This window comes from Primulina tabacum, chromosome 11, assembly GCF_025594145.1.
Source record: "Primulina tabacum isolate GXHZ01 chromosome 11, ASM2559414v2, whole genome shotgun sequence".
Lineage (NCBI taxonomy): Eukaryota > Viridiplantae > Streptophyta > Magnoliopsida > Lamiales > Gesneriaceae > Primulina > Primulina tabacum.
Genome location: NC_134560.1, coordinates 37288560 through 37310612, shown reverse-complemented (window position 1 = coordinate 37310612; position 22053 = coordinate 37288560). Strand labels below are relative to the sequence as shown.

At 33.9% G+C, this 22053-nt stretch overlaps 2 protein-coding genes across 2 annotated transcripts; one reads left to right on the top strand and one right to left on the bottom strand.

Annotated features, from left to right (window-relative positions):
• Positions 1–3048: 3048 nt before the first annotated feature.
• Positions 3049–12907, top strand: LOC142517678 (kinesin-like protein KIN-7D, mitochondrial). Its single transcript, XM_075620056.1, has 25 exons — positions 3049–3738; positions 3881–3978; positions 4308–4397; positions 4663–4715; positions 5203–5268; positions 5403–5456; positions 5634–5693; positions 6007–6085; positions 6316–6383; positions 6501–6557; positions 6643–6747; positions 6947–7051; positions 7327–7434; positions 7523–7654; positions 7814–7996; positions 8345–8572; positions 8845–8985; positions 9147–9266; positions 9362–9412; positions 9599–9646; positions 9762–9908; positions 10949–11689; positions 12047–12176; positions 12286–12386; positions 12591–12907. The coding sequence occupies exons 1-24, from the start codon at positions 3401–3403 to the stop codon at positions 12366–12368; spliced, it is 3285 nt and encodes a 1094-aa protein (XP_075476171.1). The 5' UTR covers positions 3049–3400; the 3' UTR covers positions 12369–12386; positions 12591–12907.
• Positions 12908–14790: 1883 nt separating this feature from the next.
• Positions 14791–16099, bottom strand: LOC142519821 (protein ANTAGONIST OF LIKE HETEROCHROMATIN PROTEIN 1-like). The gene is made up of 2 exons (XM_075622844.1): positions 15334–16099; positions 14791–15281 (listed from the first exon to the last, which is right to left on the bottom strand). The coding sequence occupies exons 1-2, from the start codon at positions 16097–16099 to the stop codon at positions 14791–14793; spliced, it is 1257 nt and encodes a 418-aa protein (XP_075478959.1).
• Positions 16100–22053: the final 5954 nt, after the last annotated feature.

Here is a 22053-nt window from a genome sequence, read left to right as displayed (position 1 = left end):
AAAAGTTAATTTTAATTTATTTTTTTATAAATTTATATATGAGTATAAAATGGGGAGGAGGGCTGATGAATTTTGAGGCAAAAAGAGGAGTTAATTAGATTGTAAAATAAAGAGATCTATGTGGATTTTGTTGTGTGTAAATATGACATTTATTTTTTTGTAAAAGAATCATAGTTGAGACTGAAAATTTATGCATTTGGGTGTATGAATAAAGAAGAGTACCCCTTTTAAATATTATATTTTGTGTGTATGTATATATATATATATGTGTGTGTCAGTGTGTGTTAATAATATATTTTGATGCAATCATTCGTTTGAATTAAGAGAAAATGATCTATGCATCCTCACTCTAAAGGGTTAAATATATGTTCATTATGTGTTAGATCGATTTTTTTTTCCGCAATCTCTTATTACTTCAAAAAATGTTTCTCTACTCCTTGGGTTGACATGTGTTTTTTAGATGAAATTTGATATAAAATATTGAAAATTTGGAACAAATATATGATATTTCAGAACGAAATATTTTAAGTTTGACACTAATATATGATTTTTTAATACCAAACATGTATAAAAAAATTTTGATATTAATTACGCATCTTTTTCGGATGAAAATTCGGTACAAAACTTTCAACAAATATATGATATTTCAGAATGAAATGTTTTAGATCTGATACTAATATATAATTTTTGAGTACTCAAACATGTATAACAAATTTTGATATTAATGACACATCTCTTTAGATGAAAATTTGGTACAAAACCTTGAAAAACAGATAATAATATATGATATTTGAGTACTGAATGTTTCAGATATGTTAGTAATATGAGATTTATGAGTCACCAAACATGTGTAAAATTTTTTAAATATAAACTCTTATAAATCGGGTACTAATATATAATATTTGAGCATACAAATAAGTGTAGTAATTATTGATATTAATATAGTCGTTCTAGTTTTAAACTCAAAGTTTTATATTTTGTATTAAATCTAAAACAAATTGTTCTGCAATATCATATATATGATTTAAAATATTTTATTCAATATCGGAGGATACCATTTTGGTGACGATAAGATTTTGACACGGTAGCTTCGACATGTCTCATGGATATAAGATAATCTCACATAAGTATCTTAATCGTATTTGCGATGAATTGAAAAATATGCCAATTTTCAAATTAAAATGTATAAGTCTGTATTTTTATTTAATTAAAAAATACCCTTATTTTATTCATTATAAAAATCATAGATAAAAAACTATGTAATTGTAAATTAATTAGTACACAAAACTATCTAAACTTTATCCAAATTTAAACAATCATGTCATTTCTCATCCCAAAATTTAGTATTTTTATTAAAAAAATCACAGTTTATACCCTTAATACGATCTCTATTTTTTTTTAAAAAAAATACTCGATAAAATTTTTTACAATTCAATACACTCCGATCCGTAATAAATACTTTTAGCTTTCTATGCTAAAAACAAGTTAGGTGCTTATGTTTGGGCTCCCAGAAGGGAAACATAGCCTCCCAAAATGCCAATTATTAGCTCATAATTACTTCTCACCTTTTTACAACCTTTATCGTACTTGTCTTGTTAGATGTGGTCGAATTCATTTTTTGTATTATTGTTGTCCTGTACCATTAAAAATTTGTGTGAGACAGTCTCAAAAGTCGTATTTTGTGATACATATATCTTATTTGGATCATCCATGAAAAAATATCACTTTTTATGCTAAAAGTATTACTTTTTATTGTGAATATCGGTAGAATTGACCCGTCTCACAGATAAAGATTCGTGAAACCGTCTAACAAAAGACGTACTATTTCAAATATGCGTTCAAAGGTAAAACTTTGCAATTATTTGTACCTAACATATACATTATTAAGAACAATTAATTTAATAGGATACATTATTTTATGAAATTAACTTTTTATCACGGGTGTTACTATTCGATTTAAAACTTGTCTGCTCGAACTTGATCGAGTAATAATTTCAAGTTCGAGTTTGACTCACGTACATGTCAGACTACTCGAATTAGCACATTTTTAAAAATAATTAAGGTTGAAATTTTTAGGTATGCATTGACAAATTATCTATTGAATTTCATAACCATTGTTGCTGTTTTTTTTTTAAATGTGGTTACTGAGGATAAATAACTAAAATTTGAACTAAATTTGAGTAAAGGCTTGAGTTACACCAAATCCAGTTTTTGGTCGTGTCGCTCCCTTGCGTTTGTGTTTTACAATGAGTGATCGTGTCCAATATGAGATAGTATAATATTTTTTTGAGTGATTCTTATATTAAAGTCATTATTATATTTATTTTTTTGAGTTTGAAAGATTTTTTGTTTCAATTGGATTTAGAGATTTCAAAGTTGGAATATTGATGCCAAATGAATCATAAACCATCAAACTTATATTAAAGTTTTTAGACATGTCTAATATGTTACCCAAATCATTTCTAAGATCATGCCAATTCCAACAACTCACACTTGATGCTACAAAAACAATTTAAAATTTCCTGTGTATATATATTAATTATGTATGTGTATATATATATATATATATACATGACAAAAACTTGTGTGAGACGATCTCACAGATCGTATTTTGTGAGATATATCTCTTATTTGGGTCATCCATGAACAAATATTACTTTTTATGCGAAAAATATTATTTTTTATTGTGAATGTCGGTAGGGTTGACCCATCTCACATATAAAGATTTATGAGACCGTATCACAAAAGACCGTATCACAAAAGACCTACTCTATATACAGACACAATTTTGATATATTGTCCCCTCTCCATCAAATGGTGAGATGAAACTCACATAATGAATGTACAATTTTGATATATTTTTATCACATATAATAAATGAGTGTCACTTCATCGATAAAAACACAGGAAACATAATCAGTACACATAATATCAAATTTTAATAATTCACTCTGACAGAAGCAAAAATTCTCTGGCAAAGTAACTTAATTTAAAATAATTTTGCCAATTCAAAATCCCCCACTATTTTTAATAATTCGAAATGCATTTAAATTCAAAACCCATCGTTCTCACTTGTCACCGGTTTTCTCATCGCTTCTCTCTCCAGCCGCAGCTCTTCACACAAACGCGCGCGCGTGTGCGTGCGTGTGTGTGTACAGAATACACGCACACAACAGAATGTACACATACATGGATGAATATGTGTAACTACGCGCTCTGACGCAGTGGAGATTCTTTCGCGCGGTGGATTATGCTGGAAGTGGATCAAAGATTTTGAAATGCGGGCAGTGTTCTCGACTTGCGCGTATGCGTTATGTGATTTTTGAAGGGTTCTGTATCAGGATGTGTGTATTGGAGTTGTAGATTGGGGAATTGGTTTTCGATTTTGATCCGTTCAAGAATGGCGGCGTCGACTTCTAGAGGGAGGAGCAGTTCGCCTTTCCATTATGGGAAACATTCGAGCCCGTACTCCTCTACATCTTCATCTTCGTCAATGATGAATGGTCGTTTTATACCGAAATCGAGCTCCTCCTCCGCGACGTCGCTTTACGGTGGTGGAGGAGGTGGTGGATATGGATCCAGATCCACGACGCCTAGCCAAAATACTAGAGATTATTCTCAAAGTAGGACGCCGGTTAGCTATCCGTCGATGGAAGAGCAGATGATTGGGGAGCCACTGGAGAATGCTTCAAGATCGGGGGATAGCATTTTGGTGACGATAAGATTTCGGCCTATGAGGTGAATTTGAATTAAACGATAGATCTAACTTGAATTTAGTTCTAGCATGTTCCATTGGATTTCAAGAAATATTGAGAGCCTGCTTTCCTTTGTGAGAAATGAGATTGACTTGGATTTGTCTGAATTTCTTTTTCCGTTGCAGTGAACGAGAACATCAGAGAGGTGAGGAGGTCGCTTGGTATGCAGATGACGACAAAATCGTGAGGAATGAATATAATCCCATTACTGCATATGGATTTGGTAAACTTCTTTGCTATTATTCCTTTCGTTTTAAATTATTATGATAACGTTGTTCAGAATCTGATGTCTGATTATGGTTTCAAGTTGCATTTGAATTTTTAGGAGCTGCAAAACCATTCATTACATAGTGTATCATCATAGGCATGCTCAAGTTGAAATGATGCTAAATCAATAGCCTTGAATAGTATTTCTTTTTGAAGTCTCGGCGCGTGGGATTTTGTCCCTATTTGTTAACCCTAAACACTAATTACCAGTTTCAGAATGGAATATTTGTTGTCCAACTAATGAGAATATGAGCCCCTGAAGTTTTTCTATTATTCTTGTTACAGATAAAGTCTTCGGGCCTGATACAGCAACCCCAGATGTGTATGATATAGCTGCTCGACCTGTAGTTAAGGCTGCGATGGAGGGTGTGAATGGTATGTTCAACTTGATTTTACTTTTGCAAATTGAAATTTCCTGATTAAAAGTTGAACTATGAATTGGTAAGTTGACTAACGGGCTAGCGCTTGTCAATACTTTTTCTTTGATGACAACTCCATACCGGTGATTGATCAACGATAAGCTAGAGTTCACATTTATATTGTTAAATTATCTTCTTTATTGTACTCTTCTGTGTCAAATGATGTCTGCTTGCAGTAGCAAGTTCTGTTTCCATCTAATATTGGTTGAGTCAATATGCAGGAACCGTGTTTGCTTATGGTGTTACCAGTAGTGGAAAGACCCATACTATGCATGTAAGTTGTATCCTCCCATATAATGAGTTCTAAACTTTATATTCACCACTCAAAATTTGAATGAAATAAAATTCAAAACTGGCACTTATTGTTCTGGTGATCTGGTCACACTGATTTATCTGTATTTCAATGTGATACTATAGCGATTAGTTATATTGATCATTTGTCCACTCATTCATGTTCGACTTTTGAGATTTTACTGGATGAACAAATGGCGTGTGATATATTTAAAGCTGCATAGAACCAGTCATTATAATGGATAGGTAGATGAGTGTAAAGGTCTTACCATCTAGAATAAGGAGCATGAGATGTTCGATGAGGGACAAAACTTCATTGGTTATGATTACCGATTTATATATTTTTATCTGTCTTCTTTTGTTTGCTTTTCTAGTCTCTTAATGAAATTTTACAATTTTCAACCTATGAAAACAGAATGACTGAACGCACTCCTATGTATTTCATTATTTTTTAAAAATATTATTGTCAGGGAGATCAAAATTCTCCTGGGATCATACCATTGGCTATAAAGGATGTATTCAGCATCATCCAAGACGTAAGTTTCCTTGCTACCATATTTAGACATTTTACTCTGTTAATTTCATTTGAGATACCACCGACATGTGCCCCATTTTTGATAAACAATGAAATTCCCTTATTAGTTGATGGCTGACATTGATTTTTCTTCAGACTCCAGGCCGTGAATTCTTACTCCGTGTGTCATATCTTGAAATCTACAATGAGGTTAGTGCGATGATTGTCACCATTGGTAAATGTTACACTAGAAGTGCAGATTTGTCATTCTCGTCAATTTCAACATTGAGGAGTACAATCCAATAATCAGTTCTAAGTTAGGTTAATTACATTTTATATGGTTTCTTCATGTCCAATGATAAATTTCTCACATTTTTCCGGTGCTAGGTTATTAATGACTTGTTGGACCCAACCGGCCAGAATTTGCGTGTTAGAGAAGATTCACAGGTTCTTTTCACAGCTCTCGTCTCTCCTCTTCCATTATGGTTATTTTGAGTGCTCTCTGTGTAACTTTCATAAATCCTTGACATGATGCCAATGATCTTTTGGAATTATTTGCCTTAAGCATGAATTTCTTTCCTTTTCTTTTTTTTGTTATGCCTGAATTTCTTGATCTGCTCGAATTCATTTTTGGAAGCTTTGAGCACATGATTCTTTTGAACTCACACTTATCTGATAGCTCTATCCCATGGTCATTAATCTGCATTTTCTCAATTCTCAGTTTTGTTTAGACTTTTATCATAATGTTGTATTTGCTCAGGGAACTTACGTTGAAGGTATAAAAGAAGAAGTTGTTTTGTCCCCTGGACATGTTCTTTCATTCATTGCTGCAGGAGAAGGTGATTATTACAGTTTTTTTGTTTTTATAATTTCTTTTTCACGGACAGTCCATTAGAGTGTTTTCTCTAATGTAGTTTTAGGCTTAAATTAAAACTAGGGTTTTCTTTTCATTGTTACTTATTTATTTTCTTTTTTCTTTTCTTTTTGCCTCTCTTTTACATCTTTAGAGCACATACGGCTTGTTTGAATGGTTAATAAGTTATTTGACCTTTATCGGATGTAATTACAGAGCATCGACATGTTGGATCAAATAATTTTAATCTGTTCAGCAGCAGGAGTCATACAATTTTTACATTGGTAAGGGTGTTTATTTCTTTGAGATCAGTGGTTTAACTCAAATATCCCCATAACAGTAAGGGGGCAATTTACATTCATGAATGACGTTCAATTTTCAATCACCTATCTTCCTTGCAGATGATTGAAAGTGGTGCACATGGAGATGAGTATGATGGTGTAATATTCTCTCAGTTGGTATGTGTATGTTCATTGTCTGGGATATCGCCCGGGAGGATTCTTAAATTTCTCATGTATAAGTGGTTTGTTCTATTTTGTTTAGAACCTCATCGATTTAGCCGGATCTGAAAGCTCAAAAACTGAAACAACCGGCTTACGTAGAAAGGAAGGATCATACATCAATAAAAGTCTTTTGACTCTTGGAACCGTGAGTATCTGAACTCGACCTCCACTTTTCTCTTTTCTACCACATCTACACTTGTTGATACACAACTGACTCAAACAAGCAATCTTTCATCAACCATGTATTTCTGCATCAAAATTTTTGTCCTCTGAATTACGATATTTGCACATTTAAATTTCCCAATCTCAAGCTCTGATGTTTTGATGCCTTATCTGATGTGTAGGTAATTGGAAAACTTAGTGAAGGGAGGGCATCACACGTTCCTTATCGGGATTCAAAGCTTACAAGACTTCTACAATCTTCACTAAGTGGTCATGGACATGTATCGGTGAGCATAGTAAACAATTGACTTTGTATTACTTCTTTCCCGAACCAGATTCTAATTTTGTTTGAATCGCGTGACATTTATTTAGTTCATGTTTTCATTACTTTGAAACTATGTTTTTTTGACACTTTTCTTCTTACGCCTTATGGTTTCTTATGTACATGAGTTGTCTCAACCAATCGATTATTTTGAAATTTCTATAATGGGAATATGCTCGTGGGAAACTTAGCTTAACTTATTTATTCGTTGAGATCTTAATTCTTATTTGTATTTTCCAGCTTATATGTACTATTACTCCGGCTTCAAGTAATTTGGAGGAAACCCACAACACGTTAAAATTTGCCAGCAGGGCAAAACGTGTAGAAATATACGCCTCACGTAATAGGGTGCGTATATTACCTGTCTGCTTAGTAGTTGGTCCTATTTTAGACAAAAAATAAAGTTCGATAAAATCATATTTGTTTCTATGTTTAGATAATTGATGAAAAATCACTGATCAAGAAGTATCAAAGAGAAATATCATGTCTCAAAGAAGAACTCGATCAACTCAAGAGGGGAGTGCTCGTTGGTGTCGACCATGAAGAAATTATTGTCTTAAGACAACAGGTATTACGACTCTTACCTTTTAAAATGGTAGGAAGTTGAATGGTTTAGGAGCAGCCTGCAAATTTAATGCCTTATATTTGTATTCTTGATTTTTAGTATGCGTTTAGTGTGACCTTTTGGACAACTTGCATTATTACGCAATCTTTGTTTTCTTTATAGTTGGAAGCAGGGCAAGTCAAAATGCAATCGAGATTGGAGGAGGAAGAAGATGCCAAAGCTGCTTTAATGAGCAGAATTCAAAGGCTAACCAAATTAATACTTGTTTCCTCCAAAAACAGTATACCGGTATACTTGAATGACATGCCCTCACATCAAAGAAGTCATTCTGCTTCTGAAGATGACGTACATTGCCTTCTCTGCTTTTCTCGTTTGAATTTTTCTAGGCATGTTTATCAGTTCATGTAATGTTATTGATTCGATTTTTCCATCAAACCACTGTCATATCGAAGCATTTATAAATATTGGCCTGTTTGCCAGATTACCATGTTACAGTTTCAAATAATCTTCTGTGTGATTCTAATATAATCCTGAGTTAATAGTCTCTAGTTCATCCTTGACGTGTAGCAGTGAGTACTACTGACTTGAACCTGTAATTCAATGCATCCAAGTGCTTCACCTGCTTAACATAAAAGAAAACTATTAGCTTCTGTATCATGGTTCATACATCTTTTTCTGGTTGTTATCTAGCAGAAGTTGGATATTCTGCGTGATGGGTCTTTAACACTTGAAGGGCAGAGCCAGAATCGTGTATTATCACCTTCTGCTTTAACTATCACATCAGATGCTTATGATAATAAACACAGAAGATCATCCAGCAAGTGGAACGATGATATATCGCAAGCTGGCAGCACCATAACTGAAACAACTCAGGCGGGTGAACTAATCAGTGGTTTTTCCTGTGCGACTAAACTACCCATAGTATGTTCCAACTTTTTTCTTCTACATTAGTATAATATATTTATGTGGTGTCGCTACGGGTAATTATGTTTCTAAATTTATAACATGCAATACTTGTTCGATAGCTGTTCTTTTGGTCTCACATTGCTTTTTGACATTCTGGTTTTTTATTTTACCATTAAATGATGATTGTCTCACATCTAAAGTTCATTGTTAGACTTTGCAGTTTATTAAGGAAATCTTGATAAATCTGATACTTTCTCAGCAGATGTTTTTGTCCCTATTGTTTGTAGGATGGAGTGACAATGTCAGATCAGATGGACCTCATTGTTGAGCAAGTTAAGATGCTTGCTGGAGAAATTGCATTCAGCACCAGTTCCCTAAAGCGGCTGGTGGAACAGTCCATTAATGATCCTGAAAGTTCAAAAGCTCAGGTATTCTCTCATTCTTTAAAATTATGATTAATATCGTTTCAGTAGATTCCACCTTCAATTTGGAGGTTTCACTGTTTTGATTCCCTGCGGGATTTTTTTATAATGATTGATAATGAGATGTGGAGCATACATAATTTTCACTTTCTTCTTCTAATGGACAGATTCAGAACTTGGAGTGTGAAATCCAAGAAAAGAGAAAGCAGATGAGGGTCTTGGAACAGCGTATAGTTGAGAGTGGTGAGGCTTCTGTTGCTAATGCATCGATGGTTGAAATGCAGCAGGTTATTATCCCCTTTCAAAAGAATCATACCATTTAACTCTCTGATTATATTTTTGGATATCATTGCGAATTTATTTGCTTGTTTTTCTTTAACAGACAGTCATGAAGTTGATGGCTCAGTGTAGTGAAAAGGGTTTTGAGCTAGAGGTTTGCATTATTTTTTACTGTTTCATCATATTTTGTCTTTGCAATGTATTTTGTAGTCACCTATCATCTGGCATTTGCTCTTACTGTTTCTTCCCTGGAAATATCTGTTTTACAGTTTCCTTTTATTACTGTACAAGAGCAACGAATTATCTTAATCCTTAAGCTCTAATAATCTTGAAATGCCAGATTAAATCCGCAGACAACCGTGTGCTTCAAGAGCAGCTGCAGAACAAGGTCAAACATAAAAAAATTTGAACTATTTTTACTTAGTTGTGATTGCTTCCGTGATGGTTATACCAATACTTTTTTCTGTACCCTTCAATGAAGTTGGTTCTATTCTTACTGCCAGTGTGCCGAAAATGAGGAATTGCTAGAGAAAATTAAAAACCTAGAGCAGCAACTAGCTTCTGTCTCAGTGGAAAAGATTCCACCCCCCTCTTATCCAGGTGTATCTGATGAATATGCTGAGGAATTGAGAATGGAAATTCATTCAAAGGTAAAATGCTCCTTGATTTTTTTTTGTGTGTGCAATAATTGTGGTATTCTATATTTTGGATGTCAATAATGGCAAGCTTGATGTCATGTCGGGAAAGGCTTAAATTATTATTGAAAATTTTCTGTTTGGCAAATGAGACAGTGGTGTACTTTTGATCATGTGATGTGGGTTTTGCAGTTGAACGTCTAGATCTATTATAAATAGTTTTCATTATAAATCTGCAACATTAATTGTTCCTTTTATGAGAACATTAGATGCTCAAGAATCTCTGAAAGAGTATTTGATACAAGCTATCTTTTGAATTTATTAGCTTAAAAGCCACATATATGAACCCAAGTCGCTTTTGGTTCACATTTCTCATTGCTATTGAAAATTAGTTCACGGTTGGTAAAATGTCCTATGAATGTGGTTATTAACTGAGTCAAATCTAGCCCCACAACCGACACGGTTATAACCAGCACTCGTTGCACTATAATGGCTTTGTAGCTCTATTTTAAGTATTTTGGACCTCCCTAGAATACTGTTGCAGCTCAATGCCAAATGTTTCCCAACGGTCAGACTTTATACCAGGATACTGGTAGTCACACTTAAATTGCTGCGCGACATAGCTATTGCAACCTGAATTGAGGTCTTTAACCCACTAGTTCCAATAGTTCAATCATTTGGTTGTGCATGCATTCCTTAACCAACGTTCATAAAATGGTCCTTTCCATTTGATTCCACGTTAGATGGGATATCATAATGTAGCTCTCTTTTTTTTTCCGCTTGTTTGATTCTTCACACTCGCATGTCGCTTTTGGAGTTTAAGATTGAATGTTTATTGATGTTTGAAGCATTACAGGCGAAGATTTCTCACACTTGGTTTTGATGATATGGTGTTGCTTTGTTCAACTGTTGATGTTTATGTGCTATCATCTTCTTCTGATAGATGTCTTCGTTTTTTGTCAAAACATTGATTATTTATTTATTTGTAAAGAGCAACATTCTAGTGCTCCCTGTCGCTTTTGGAATTTGGATTCAAGTTTTTTTCTGCTGAACAGGAAGTTGAGAATCAGAAACTAAAGCTAGAACGTGTTCAGATTCTAGAGGAGCATAGTGGGTTACTTTCACAAAATCAGAAATTATCCGAGGAAGCTTCTTATGCTAAGGAACTAGCATCTGCCGCTGCGGTTGAGCTAAAGAATTTAGCTGGTGAGGTTACAAAGTTGTCATTACAAAATTCCAAATTAGAAAAAGAATTACAGGCTGCCAGGGACTTGAGCCCTAGAAGTTTCAACATTCATGCTGTTAATGGTGGGAACCGAAAGCACAATGACGTCCAAAGAACTGGTCGGAGAGGTCGATTTTCTAGTCGATCAAATGATGTTCCTGGTATGGGTAATGACGATTTTGACCTGTGGAATCTTGATCTCGATGATCTGAAAATGGAGTTGCAAGCTAGAAAACAGCGGGAAGCCGCTCTTGATGCTGCCTTGGGTGAGAAGGAAGTAAAGGAAGATGAATACCGGAGAATGATTGAAGAGGCAAAGAAGAGGGAGGTGGCTCTAGAAAATGATTTGGCAAACATGTGGGTGCTGGTTGCACAGCTAAAGAAAGAGGGGAGTGTTACTCAAGTGTCAAAGATTAATGACACGCAGAATGGGGATATAAATCAAGTAAAAGATCTAGAAGTTGATGATGTTGACTGTGAGGATCGAGTTCTCAAGGAACGGCAAGCTCAAGATAATTTAACACCCGCTTCTGACTTTCCCAAAGAAGAACCTCTTGTTGTCCGGTTAAAAGTAACTCCCTCACTTTTTAAACTGTTCATTTGACTTCTCCATTAACATCTTTGTTGTTGGTGTTGTGTTTTTACTACTTTATGTTGTTGCTCGTTATCTTGAGGTGGCCTGAAACTAGCTTTCACTATTTTTAGCTATCTTCTTGGATTTATTTTTGTCGGGTCATACTAGTAAATAATGAGTAACTTAAAAGCCGCCGACGGTGAAATTTTATTAGCTTGACTCAGTAAACGTTGACACTCTTAGTTATCAGTTAAAGAGAGGTTTGAAAAAAAGTCGAATAATTGATTTACTAACAAGCTATTCATTAGGCAAGAAAAACTACATGCTCTTATCCTTTCCTTCAAAACCCTTCAGGCTCGAATGCAGGAGATGAAGGACAAAGAACATAGGTACACTGGGAATGGAGATGCAAATTATCATGTGTGTAAAGTCTGTTTTGAATCACCTACAGCTGCAATGCTTCTTCCGTGTCGTCATTTTTGCTGTACGTTCCACTCCTTATTGGATCCTAATGTGTTTCCTTTTTTATTTGATGTAATAAAATCCTCTTCAATTCATTTGTAACAGTACCGACTAAGTTTTATTTGTTGCAGTGTGTAAATCATGTTCTCTTGCATGTTCTGAATGTCCAATTTGCCGAACAAAGATCGCAGATAGGATTTTTGCTTTTACTTGACTCCCCTTCAAACTCAAGGTGAAGATATCTCCTAGTGAATCCCATTGCTCCTGCTTCATTCTGCAAATTTTATCTCACACTAGACAATTGTAATCTCTTGTCGAAATTATTTTGATTGTTATTCGTCCTGAAAATAGTTTGAAATTTTGGGTTTCAAAATATTCGGAGCTGTCTCAATTCATGTGATCTGAATATTTCTTGCATTTCTACCTGTTTTTGCAGGGATTTGAGACCGTACCTCCGTCAATTACCTGCTCGTTATTTTCCTCAAATGGCAGGTGCCATTCTTTAATTAGTTAAAATTGTATGTATGTAAGTGTCATCTTTATCATTCCCATAGGGACGCTGTGAGACGCAGCCACAGAAGAAAATGGGGTGTTTGTGAAAGAGGGAAGAAGAGAATGTGTTCCCAGTTGCGTGCTATTTTCTTCCATGTTGTAATGCATCTATATAAATATGCTTAAAACAATTCATTGTCAAATCAAATATATCGATGCTGCAATTGAATATTCTGCAAAACTACGGTATGGTTGAAATTCTTCCCTATGTTGATTTGAAAATGGGTATAATCATTAGGAAAGATTGTTGAAAATAAATAATTGCAAATATTGGCAGAACTATTAAAATATCATGTATGTAATAATTGAAATGTTTTGTTATGCTCTATTATAGTTTTTGATACGATATAGGGATGATTCAATGAGAGTATGTTAAATGGTGTGAGAATGTTCGTGTGACTTCATTGTTTGTCGATGTCAATGACGACATGGTTTATTAAATATATGAGTATCTAGATATAAAATAAAATTGAATATAATTTAAAAAAATAAAATTACACAGAATTAAAATTTAGAACCTTACACGTAATTTTAAAAATATAATTAAAAAATAACACTCGAATATAAAAAAAACACATAATTAAGAGAATATGTAATTAGTTACTCATTTTTATGTAAACTCCAAGTATGTTCGATTAAGTCTTTTTGAAGTATATTATGAAAATTTTTGCTCAAAAAATATATCATATACCAACTTGCAAAATGTTTTCAAACATTCCAACACTGTCATGCACATATTCTCAAGTAGTCGTCAACAACACTGTCCACTACATCAAGTGCAAGCAATTGAACTACAGCTGTAACCTTATGAAGTAATGACAACTTAAGCATACTGATTGTACCCCTCCATAGGACAAAGCAAGGCACATTGGTTTGTAAAGCTTCAATATTTCTAAAAAATAAAGATCTATTTTTTCGAATCACATTCGAAAATCTTTTTCGATGTAGACGAGACTATCATCGAAGTAATTTTTATATAATCTCTCAATCCCGACAATACATTCTCAATCTTTTTGCGTCTTTTTGTAGACACGTTTGCAGCTTGACTCTCCCACTTGATGCAAAAAAAAAAAAAAACGGTGTAACGCTCTAAAAATCTATAGTTTGGTTGTCGTCTTGTCGTAAATAAAAATCGATTAATCATGTGATCGAAAATTTTATCATCTAATGATGGTGATGATGAAGAAGAACTCTTGTACGATATTAGAAACAAATTGTTGGTGAAATTTTGTTAATTGTTTGAAAGAAATTGGATTGTTTTTAGAATGAAAGTGGAAGAAGGTTGATTTTTTGAAACTATAATGAAGTGAATTTATATGAGATTGAAGAATATAGCCGTTGGAGATTTCTATGCAATTTTTTTCTATTTTCTATTTTTATTTTAAAAAGCTAAGATTATTTTATTCTAAATTTTTTTATTATTAATTTCAATAATTTAAAATGTTCAGATTAATTTGTTAGTTGGATTTAATCAATTTTTTTTTAAAAAATTAAAAATTAAAAAAATTAAATGTTGCAAGTGAACTTGACCGCTCGGAAAGAGTTTTCGTGGGGCCCGCCTGGATTAACGCACGATGAGTAATTCTAGGAGCATCCGCATCCGTGCACATTAATCTATGTTATTAACTTTCCATCTCTTCAAAAATTATGGGATCCACGAGCCACATATTTATTACATTAACACTTTCTTATTATTAACACACACTCACATTCATTTAATATCAACTTTCATTACACTTACTCCTTTTTTTTAATTTTAATTAATTCATTATCTTTCTAATTTTGTTAAAATTTTACAACAAATATTATTAAAAATAAATAGTATTATTATTTTTAAAATAACTTAATTTCAATATTCATTAAAATATTATTAAAAAATGAAAAAAATGTTGGACTTTTTTATTTAAAATATGAAAAATCAAATGTTTAATAGTTTTATTGATTATTTTACGAGTTTCATTTATGTAAATTTAAAAATTTATTACAAATTTGACTGAAAGCATACACATAGGAAACAACAGTTGAATATAATTAAAAACAACATATAAATCAAACATTTTGAAATTTGTAATAAACTGACTTCACTAATTGTTGTTGTACTCTGTCCAAATATGCTCAACTAAGTCGGCACGAAGTTGGTGATGTACTTGAGAGTCACGTAGTTCGGAATTTCTACGGAGATAATCATGAAATCCTCGGTTTGAGCCCTCGACAGGTTGTGTGGGTTCGTCACCTTCGTCGTTAGACCAATTTGTCACGTTACACCCCTCATCCTCAACAATCATGTTGTGCAAAATAATGCATGTTAACATAATATATTTTAATTTTTTTCTGTACCAATAACGAGCTGGACCTCTAACAATCGCCCATCTAGATTGGAGCACTCCAAATGCCCGTTCAACATATTTTCTTGCAGAAGACTCTTGTCTTTCATTTAACAACCTCCTCTTAGGATCCTCCGGACAAGGAAAAGCCTTCACGAAAGTAGCCCATTCCGGATATATTCCATCCGTTAGATAGTTACCCTTCGTATAATGAGTGCCATTAACTGTGAAATTGATCTCCGGGGCATTTCCTTGCAAGATATTGTTGAATATGGGAGATTCGTAACATGTTAATATCATTACGTGAACCCGCGACCCCGAAGAATGCGTGCCATATCCACAGATCTTGAGATGCGACTGCTTCAAGTACGATTGTCGGCGACCCATGGCCTCTAGTAAACTGCCCTTTCCAAGCAACTGGACAATTTTTCCACTGCCAGTGCATACAATCAAGGCTACCCAACATGCCAGGGAATTTGTGCTTCTCTTCGTGCATTTGAAGAAGACATTGAATATCATCAGCATTCGGCCTTCTCAGGTATCGATCACCAAATAATTCAACCACATTTTGGCTGAATTTGAAAAGACACTTGATGGCAGTTGATTCACCTATACGTAGGTACTCATCAAGATGGTCGGCAGGGACTCCATAAGCCAATTGACGTATACCAGCTGTGCATTTTTGTAGTGGCGACAATCCTTTCCTTCTAGCACCATCGTTCCTCAGTTGAAAATACATTGAATTAGCCTCAAGTGCATTCACAATGTGAAGGAATAACTCTCTTCGCATACAAAATCTTCTTCGAAATATATGATCTTCATACACTGGGCTCGCGGAAAAATAATCATTGACGAGCCGCAAGTGATCGGCTTTACGATTTCTTTGGATAAACCTTCTTCTTCGTCGAATCTCGTTACTACTTTCAGAAGATTCATGTATTTTTCTGTTTAGTTCAAGCATGCATAACATCATTTCTTCTCCCGGATCATAAATTTCGTCATTAACTTCAACTTGTACTTCGTCTTCGCTTGTTGGGCTAGAGCTGGAGCTGCTCGAAGAATGAGACATTGTATACAAATAAGTATTAAAGAAATAAATATTGAACCTACAACTGGAAGTATGAGAATGGTAGAGAATATATATTTAGTGTGGTTGATGAGTAGAAATGTGTTAGATGAATGAATAAATTTGTAGAAATTGAATTGTATTTATAGTGATTTTTATTATTATTTTATTTAACTAGCCGTTATATTCTACATTATTTTGCCTCGCTTAGCGACGGTTTTAACGCAACCGTCGCACATAGCGACGGTTTTGACTAGCGACGTTTTTTCAAAAACCGTCGCAAGTAGCGACGTTTTTCAATTTGTGACGGTTTTAGTAGCGACGTTTTTCAATTTGCGACGGTTTACGAAAAACCGTCGCTATTTGCGAAATAATGCCGTTCATTCTGATGAATTTCTTGGCTGACATGGCAGCCAAGATTAATAATTCATGCACCCACATTGGTGCATAAATATTAATGGGTGTTAATAATCACCCATTAATGCACCAATGTGGGTAAGAGCATCCGCAATGGGTGTGTGTTATAACACCCATCAACTCATCAAAAATCGTGGGGTCCATTGCTACATACTCATTATAACAACATATCTTTTTTACCCACATTCCTTTTAATATTAAAACTCATTATTTATAGGTCTTATAGTCAACTCAATTATCTTAAATTTTTTCATATTAAATAAATATGTTTTAAATATATTTTACATTATTTAATCATTATTCTAATTTTTAAAATAATATTATTTTTTAATAAAATAATTTTATTAATTTTAAAAAATAATATAAATGTTTTTTTAAATATATTTATTAAATAAAGTAAATGTTCGAAAGAAATACCACGACGGAAGAAGAATTTAAACAAGACGTGAAATACTAATTCACGGATTGTTGTTGTATTGCCCCCAGATATGCTCAACTAAGTCTGCACGAAGTTGATGATGAACTTGAGTGTCACGTAGCTCAGAATTTGTCCGAAGATAATCCTGAAATCCTCGATTTGAGCCATGGATAGGTTGTGCGGGTTCGTCACCTTCATCCAATTTGTCACGTGACCTCCATCATTCTCAACGATCATGTTATGCAAAATAACGCATGCTAACATGATTTGTTTTAACGTTTTCCTATACCAATAACGAGCTGGATCTCTGACAATCGCCCATCGAGATTGAAGCACTCCAAATGCCCGTTCGACATCTTTTCTTGCGAACTCCTGTCTTTCCTTAAACAACTTCCTCTTGGGATCCTCTGGGCAAGGAAAAGCCTTAACGAAAGTAGCCCACTCAGGATATATTCCATATGTTAGATAACAACCCTTCGTATATGCAGTGTCGTTCACCGTGAAATTAATTTGTGGCGCATTTCCTTGCAAGACGTTGTTGAATATGGGAGATTCATATAACACGTTAATATCGTTATGTGAACTGACGACCCCAAAGAATGCATGCCATATCCACAAGTCATGAGACGCGACCGCATCAAGCACGATTGTTGGTGACCCATGTCCCCTTGTAAATTGACCTTTCCAAGCAACTGGACAATTTTTCCATTTCCATTGCATACAATCAAGGCTACCTAACATGCCAGGGAAGTCGTGTCTATCATCATGCATTTGAAGAAGACGTTGAACATCATCAGCATTAGGTCTTCTCAAGTACCTATCACCAAATATTTGAACCACGTATTCGCAGAACATGAAAAGACACTTGATGACAGTTGATTCACCCATACGTAGGTACTCGTCAAGATTGTCGGCGGGGACTCCGTAAGCCAGTTGACGAATCGCAGCTGTGCATTTTTGTAGTGGTGAGAACCCTTTTCTTCGCACAGCATCGTCCCTCTGTTGAAAAAACGTTGAATGAATCTCTAATGCATTCACTATGCTGAGGAATAACTCTTTCGCATTCGAAATCGTCTTCGAAATATTTCATCGTGATACACCGGGTTCATAGAGAAATAATCATTGACGAGCATCTCATTAGTGGTCTCACGATTCTTTGGATGAACCTTATTTTTCTGCGTGTTTCCCTCCTCTGATATGATTCCATAAGTTGTTGGTGTTGTTGAAGTACCAATGACATCATTTCTTCAACCGGATAATAAGCTTGCTCATCGATTTCAACATGGACTTCGTCTTCGCTTGTCGAGCTAGAATTTGAGCTAGAGCTGCCTGTAGAAAGAGAATTTTTTGGAGGAAACACGTTTTACTATATGTGTTTGCAAAAAGATATGTTAGTCGAATGAAACTCTCGTAGCACAATGTGTCTATATATATTGTTTTTCTTATGCAACGGTAGTTTCCAATGGCTACTTGCCGGCTACTTTGCAACGACTACTTTGCAACGGCTAGTTTCTAACGGATATTTGACAATAACAATTTTGAAATAATGATAATAATTGAAAATCACATTAATCGAAATGAGAAATATAATAATTAAAAATTACAATCACTTGAAAATATAATAATAATAGTCGAAATGAACGTTGAGTAAATAGTTTAGATATTCTATCTCGACCTAATATCCTGGCATAGACATTCATGTATGATAAGCTGATCCTCTGTCATCTGCGAGGTGTCTTTGTTCAAGATTTCGTAGTCCTTCAATTTCAAGCGTCAATTCTTAGCTTCAGATCTGGACATGGCAGCTTTTGCCTTAATCTACTCTACTTCGAGTTGTTTTTGTTTCAGATTGACTTCGGACTTCTTCATGCTTGTATACTCGGTGAACTTTGCAAAAATATTGCTGTAGTTTACTGCCAGATCTTCTATGGTCGATTTGACTCAGTCTTTTCCCTTTCTTTTTGCTACCTTTTGTCCCATTGGACGAGTATCTTCATCGTCCAGGTCTATGCTCACCTCTTGGTTAGAGGAGGTCTTGTTTGCTCCGGACTCTGAAGTCTTCGTCTTCTTTGTGGCCACATAGTGATCAGTGGACTGTGGAGTAAACATTGGACGGTATTCGAAAATTCTCCACACATGCTCGAGATTGAATGCAACACCATTGTTTTTAGATCGATATTTTTCATACGCAAACCTCAGTATCTTCGTCAATGTGACTACTTCGATATGAACTGTAAAAACTATTATAATTTGCATTGAATCGATATTCTTTCTTTTGGATTGTATTGTGCAAGTGTGATTGTATAACATTTGTATTTCTAGTGTTTGAACTTGGGGGACGATTCTAATTGTAGTAGCTTGCAACACGTCCCCAAAAAGCTTCCGCCTTTTGATCATTGCCGATTATTGGATCATCGTTGATAGAGACAAAACTTCTCGTTAAGACCTCGTCTTCAATCTTTCTCTAACGTGAACGCTTTCTTGAACCCTCAACATTTGAAACCGCTTTTTCTAAATTGACCACCTCAATCGGGGATTCAAGATCGGAAATTTGCGTCTCCGGGACAAAAGTCAGAGTTGCAGGTTCATTCGACATCGGAGATGTGAAAGACATAACATTTGTGTGCGGGGTACTATATCCATGAACAACCGGCGGCACAAAATACAGATGACTCATGTTTTGCCAATATTCGGCTGGAAGCGGTTGATATGGACCTCGAGGGGAATAATTCGGATGATTCATAGAATTTCCAAAACCTTGGAAATTTTGAAGATTTTGAGTAGGAAACATCATATTTGGAAATGAATGTGTGTATTGATAATTTGATGGAATTTGTGGATTTTGGGAAGATGAATATTCTTGCGGGTTGTTTGTAGAATTCAAGAAATTTGTAAAAAATGTCTTATTATTTTCATCCATTTCGGATAGAAAATAAGATTTTTGGAACTTAAAAAAAATAGATGGGAGAATATTAGTGAGTAGAATTGAAGAGTGTAGTGAGTTGAAATAAAAATATGTGCACATTTGTGGGTATTTATAGAATAAAATTGAAACTAGTCGTTAAATAGCAGTTATAAATTTTTTGGATTTTTTATAATTTATTTCGAATTTAATTAAATATTTTTTAAAAAAATTAAAAATAGAAAATTTGCAATGATTATAAATGAAAAAAAATTAAAATTATTTTTTAAAAAAACAAATCCAACCGTTAAGAAAAAGGAAAATTCTATTAAAAAAATTAAAAAAGTTTATTTCAAATACGCATGGGGCACGTGTGAAAAAAATAAAAATAAAAATAAAAAACGCATGGGGCCTTCGTGGGCGGCTGCCCCACGCGTTTTGTGGCGCACTTTTGTATCTGGCGCGTGCCAACAATTCCAAAAAATAAAAATAAAAATGAGAGACCTCTCTCTCTATATAATGCCCACTCATAATAGAGAGGGGTAATGCCCATTTAACACCTCCATTGTTGGTGCTCTAGTGCGACATTCTTGCCGCTTTGCGAGGATTTCTACGCCCATTGTACACGCTCTAATAGTGTTTTTGTTCCTCATGTGATTAGAAATATATTTAAATAGAGTAAGTATTTTATTAGACGTTTTCACGAATTTATATTCATGAGACTGGTTCACGTGATCTATATATGCAGTAAAAAATAAGATATTTGAAATAAAAATAAATAAATTTTTTCATAGTTTGGATCAGATAGAAGGTCCGTCTCACAAAATTGACTTGTAAAACAGACACATAAGAGTTTTTGTTATTTAAATTCGGCTTTATATAATTTTTTTATAATAAATTAATAAATATGGGATTCATAAGTTAACTATAAGGATATGTTCGGTAATTTGATGGGATTAATTGTCAAAATAAATCAATTTTATCAAATATTTGGTTGAAATTATTTATCATTTTTATTTTATCACATCTCAATCAAATAATTAATTAATTATTTTGTATGAATCAAATCATAATTTAAAGATAATCTTTTATATATTTATTAATTATTAATAAAAAAATAATATTCATAATTTAACAATCAAACTTCTTCTTTTTTTTTTTAATCATATCCAATCCTATCCACCTTAATATATCCCCTCTGTCCCTGGGGAGCCGGCAATGGACTTGACTTTGCCGTGACTCCCCCGTCGATCACTTGATCTCCTCGCACTACCAAGGATTGGTCGGGCATGAATTTTAACAAGTCATTATATTTTTATCGTATTTACAATAAAAAAAATATTATTTTCGATATAAAAATAAATTTTTTTTATATTTAACTCAAATAGAATATATATCTCGTAAAATTGACGAGCAAAACAATCTCATATAACTTTTGTGTTGTCTATTTGTACATTGGATGCGTTTCATAATCACATTTTCATATAAATTTTTGTGTTGTTACATTGGATGCGTCTCATTATCATTGTACGCGGTTTTGCCTTAAAATTAAATTATACGTCAATAATTGAAGATTTTGTCCAAGCTGCTGCAATTATGAGAGAGCTGCCAATGGTTTGAAAATGATGAATGGATGAAATTACATAAATGCCATCATTGGTGAATAGTTTTTTCTGACATTCAAATCTCATTTCTTTTAATTATGGAGGTTTTCCCATTATTTACGCAATGAAAATACATACAACGGGAGAGCCTTCTGAATTTTGAATATTTGATAATGCAGCAATTATTTATTTCCTCCGTATAATTAGCAGTAAATAGGTTGTGTGTGCAACAATTATCTAGACTATATATACATGTTGGGCCTAATGAATACAAAAATGGACACTAACTTGTTCTTCAAACTTTGCACTTATGTGATACAAATATTACGTTTTTGTTTTTTTTATAATTAATTTCAACAGACATTTTTATTTTTATTTTTTTCATTTTAATTTAAACAATTCAAATAATACCTTAGTCATTCGATAATTATAAAAAAGACTGTACACACGCACGTGTGTGCAGAGTAACTAGTTGTAAGAAAATTCGAAGGTGGAATTATACCCAACAAATATCTCTCTATAATTTTTCTCCCCCTAAATATTACTCATTTATCTCTACCAAAAAAATATAGAGTAGGTCTCTTGTAAGACGGTCTCACGAATCTTTATCTATGAG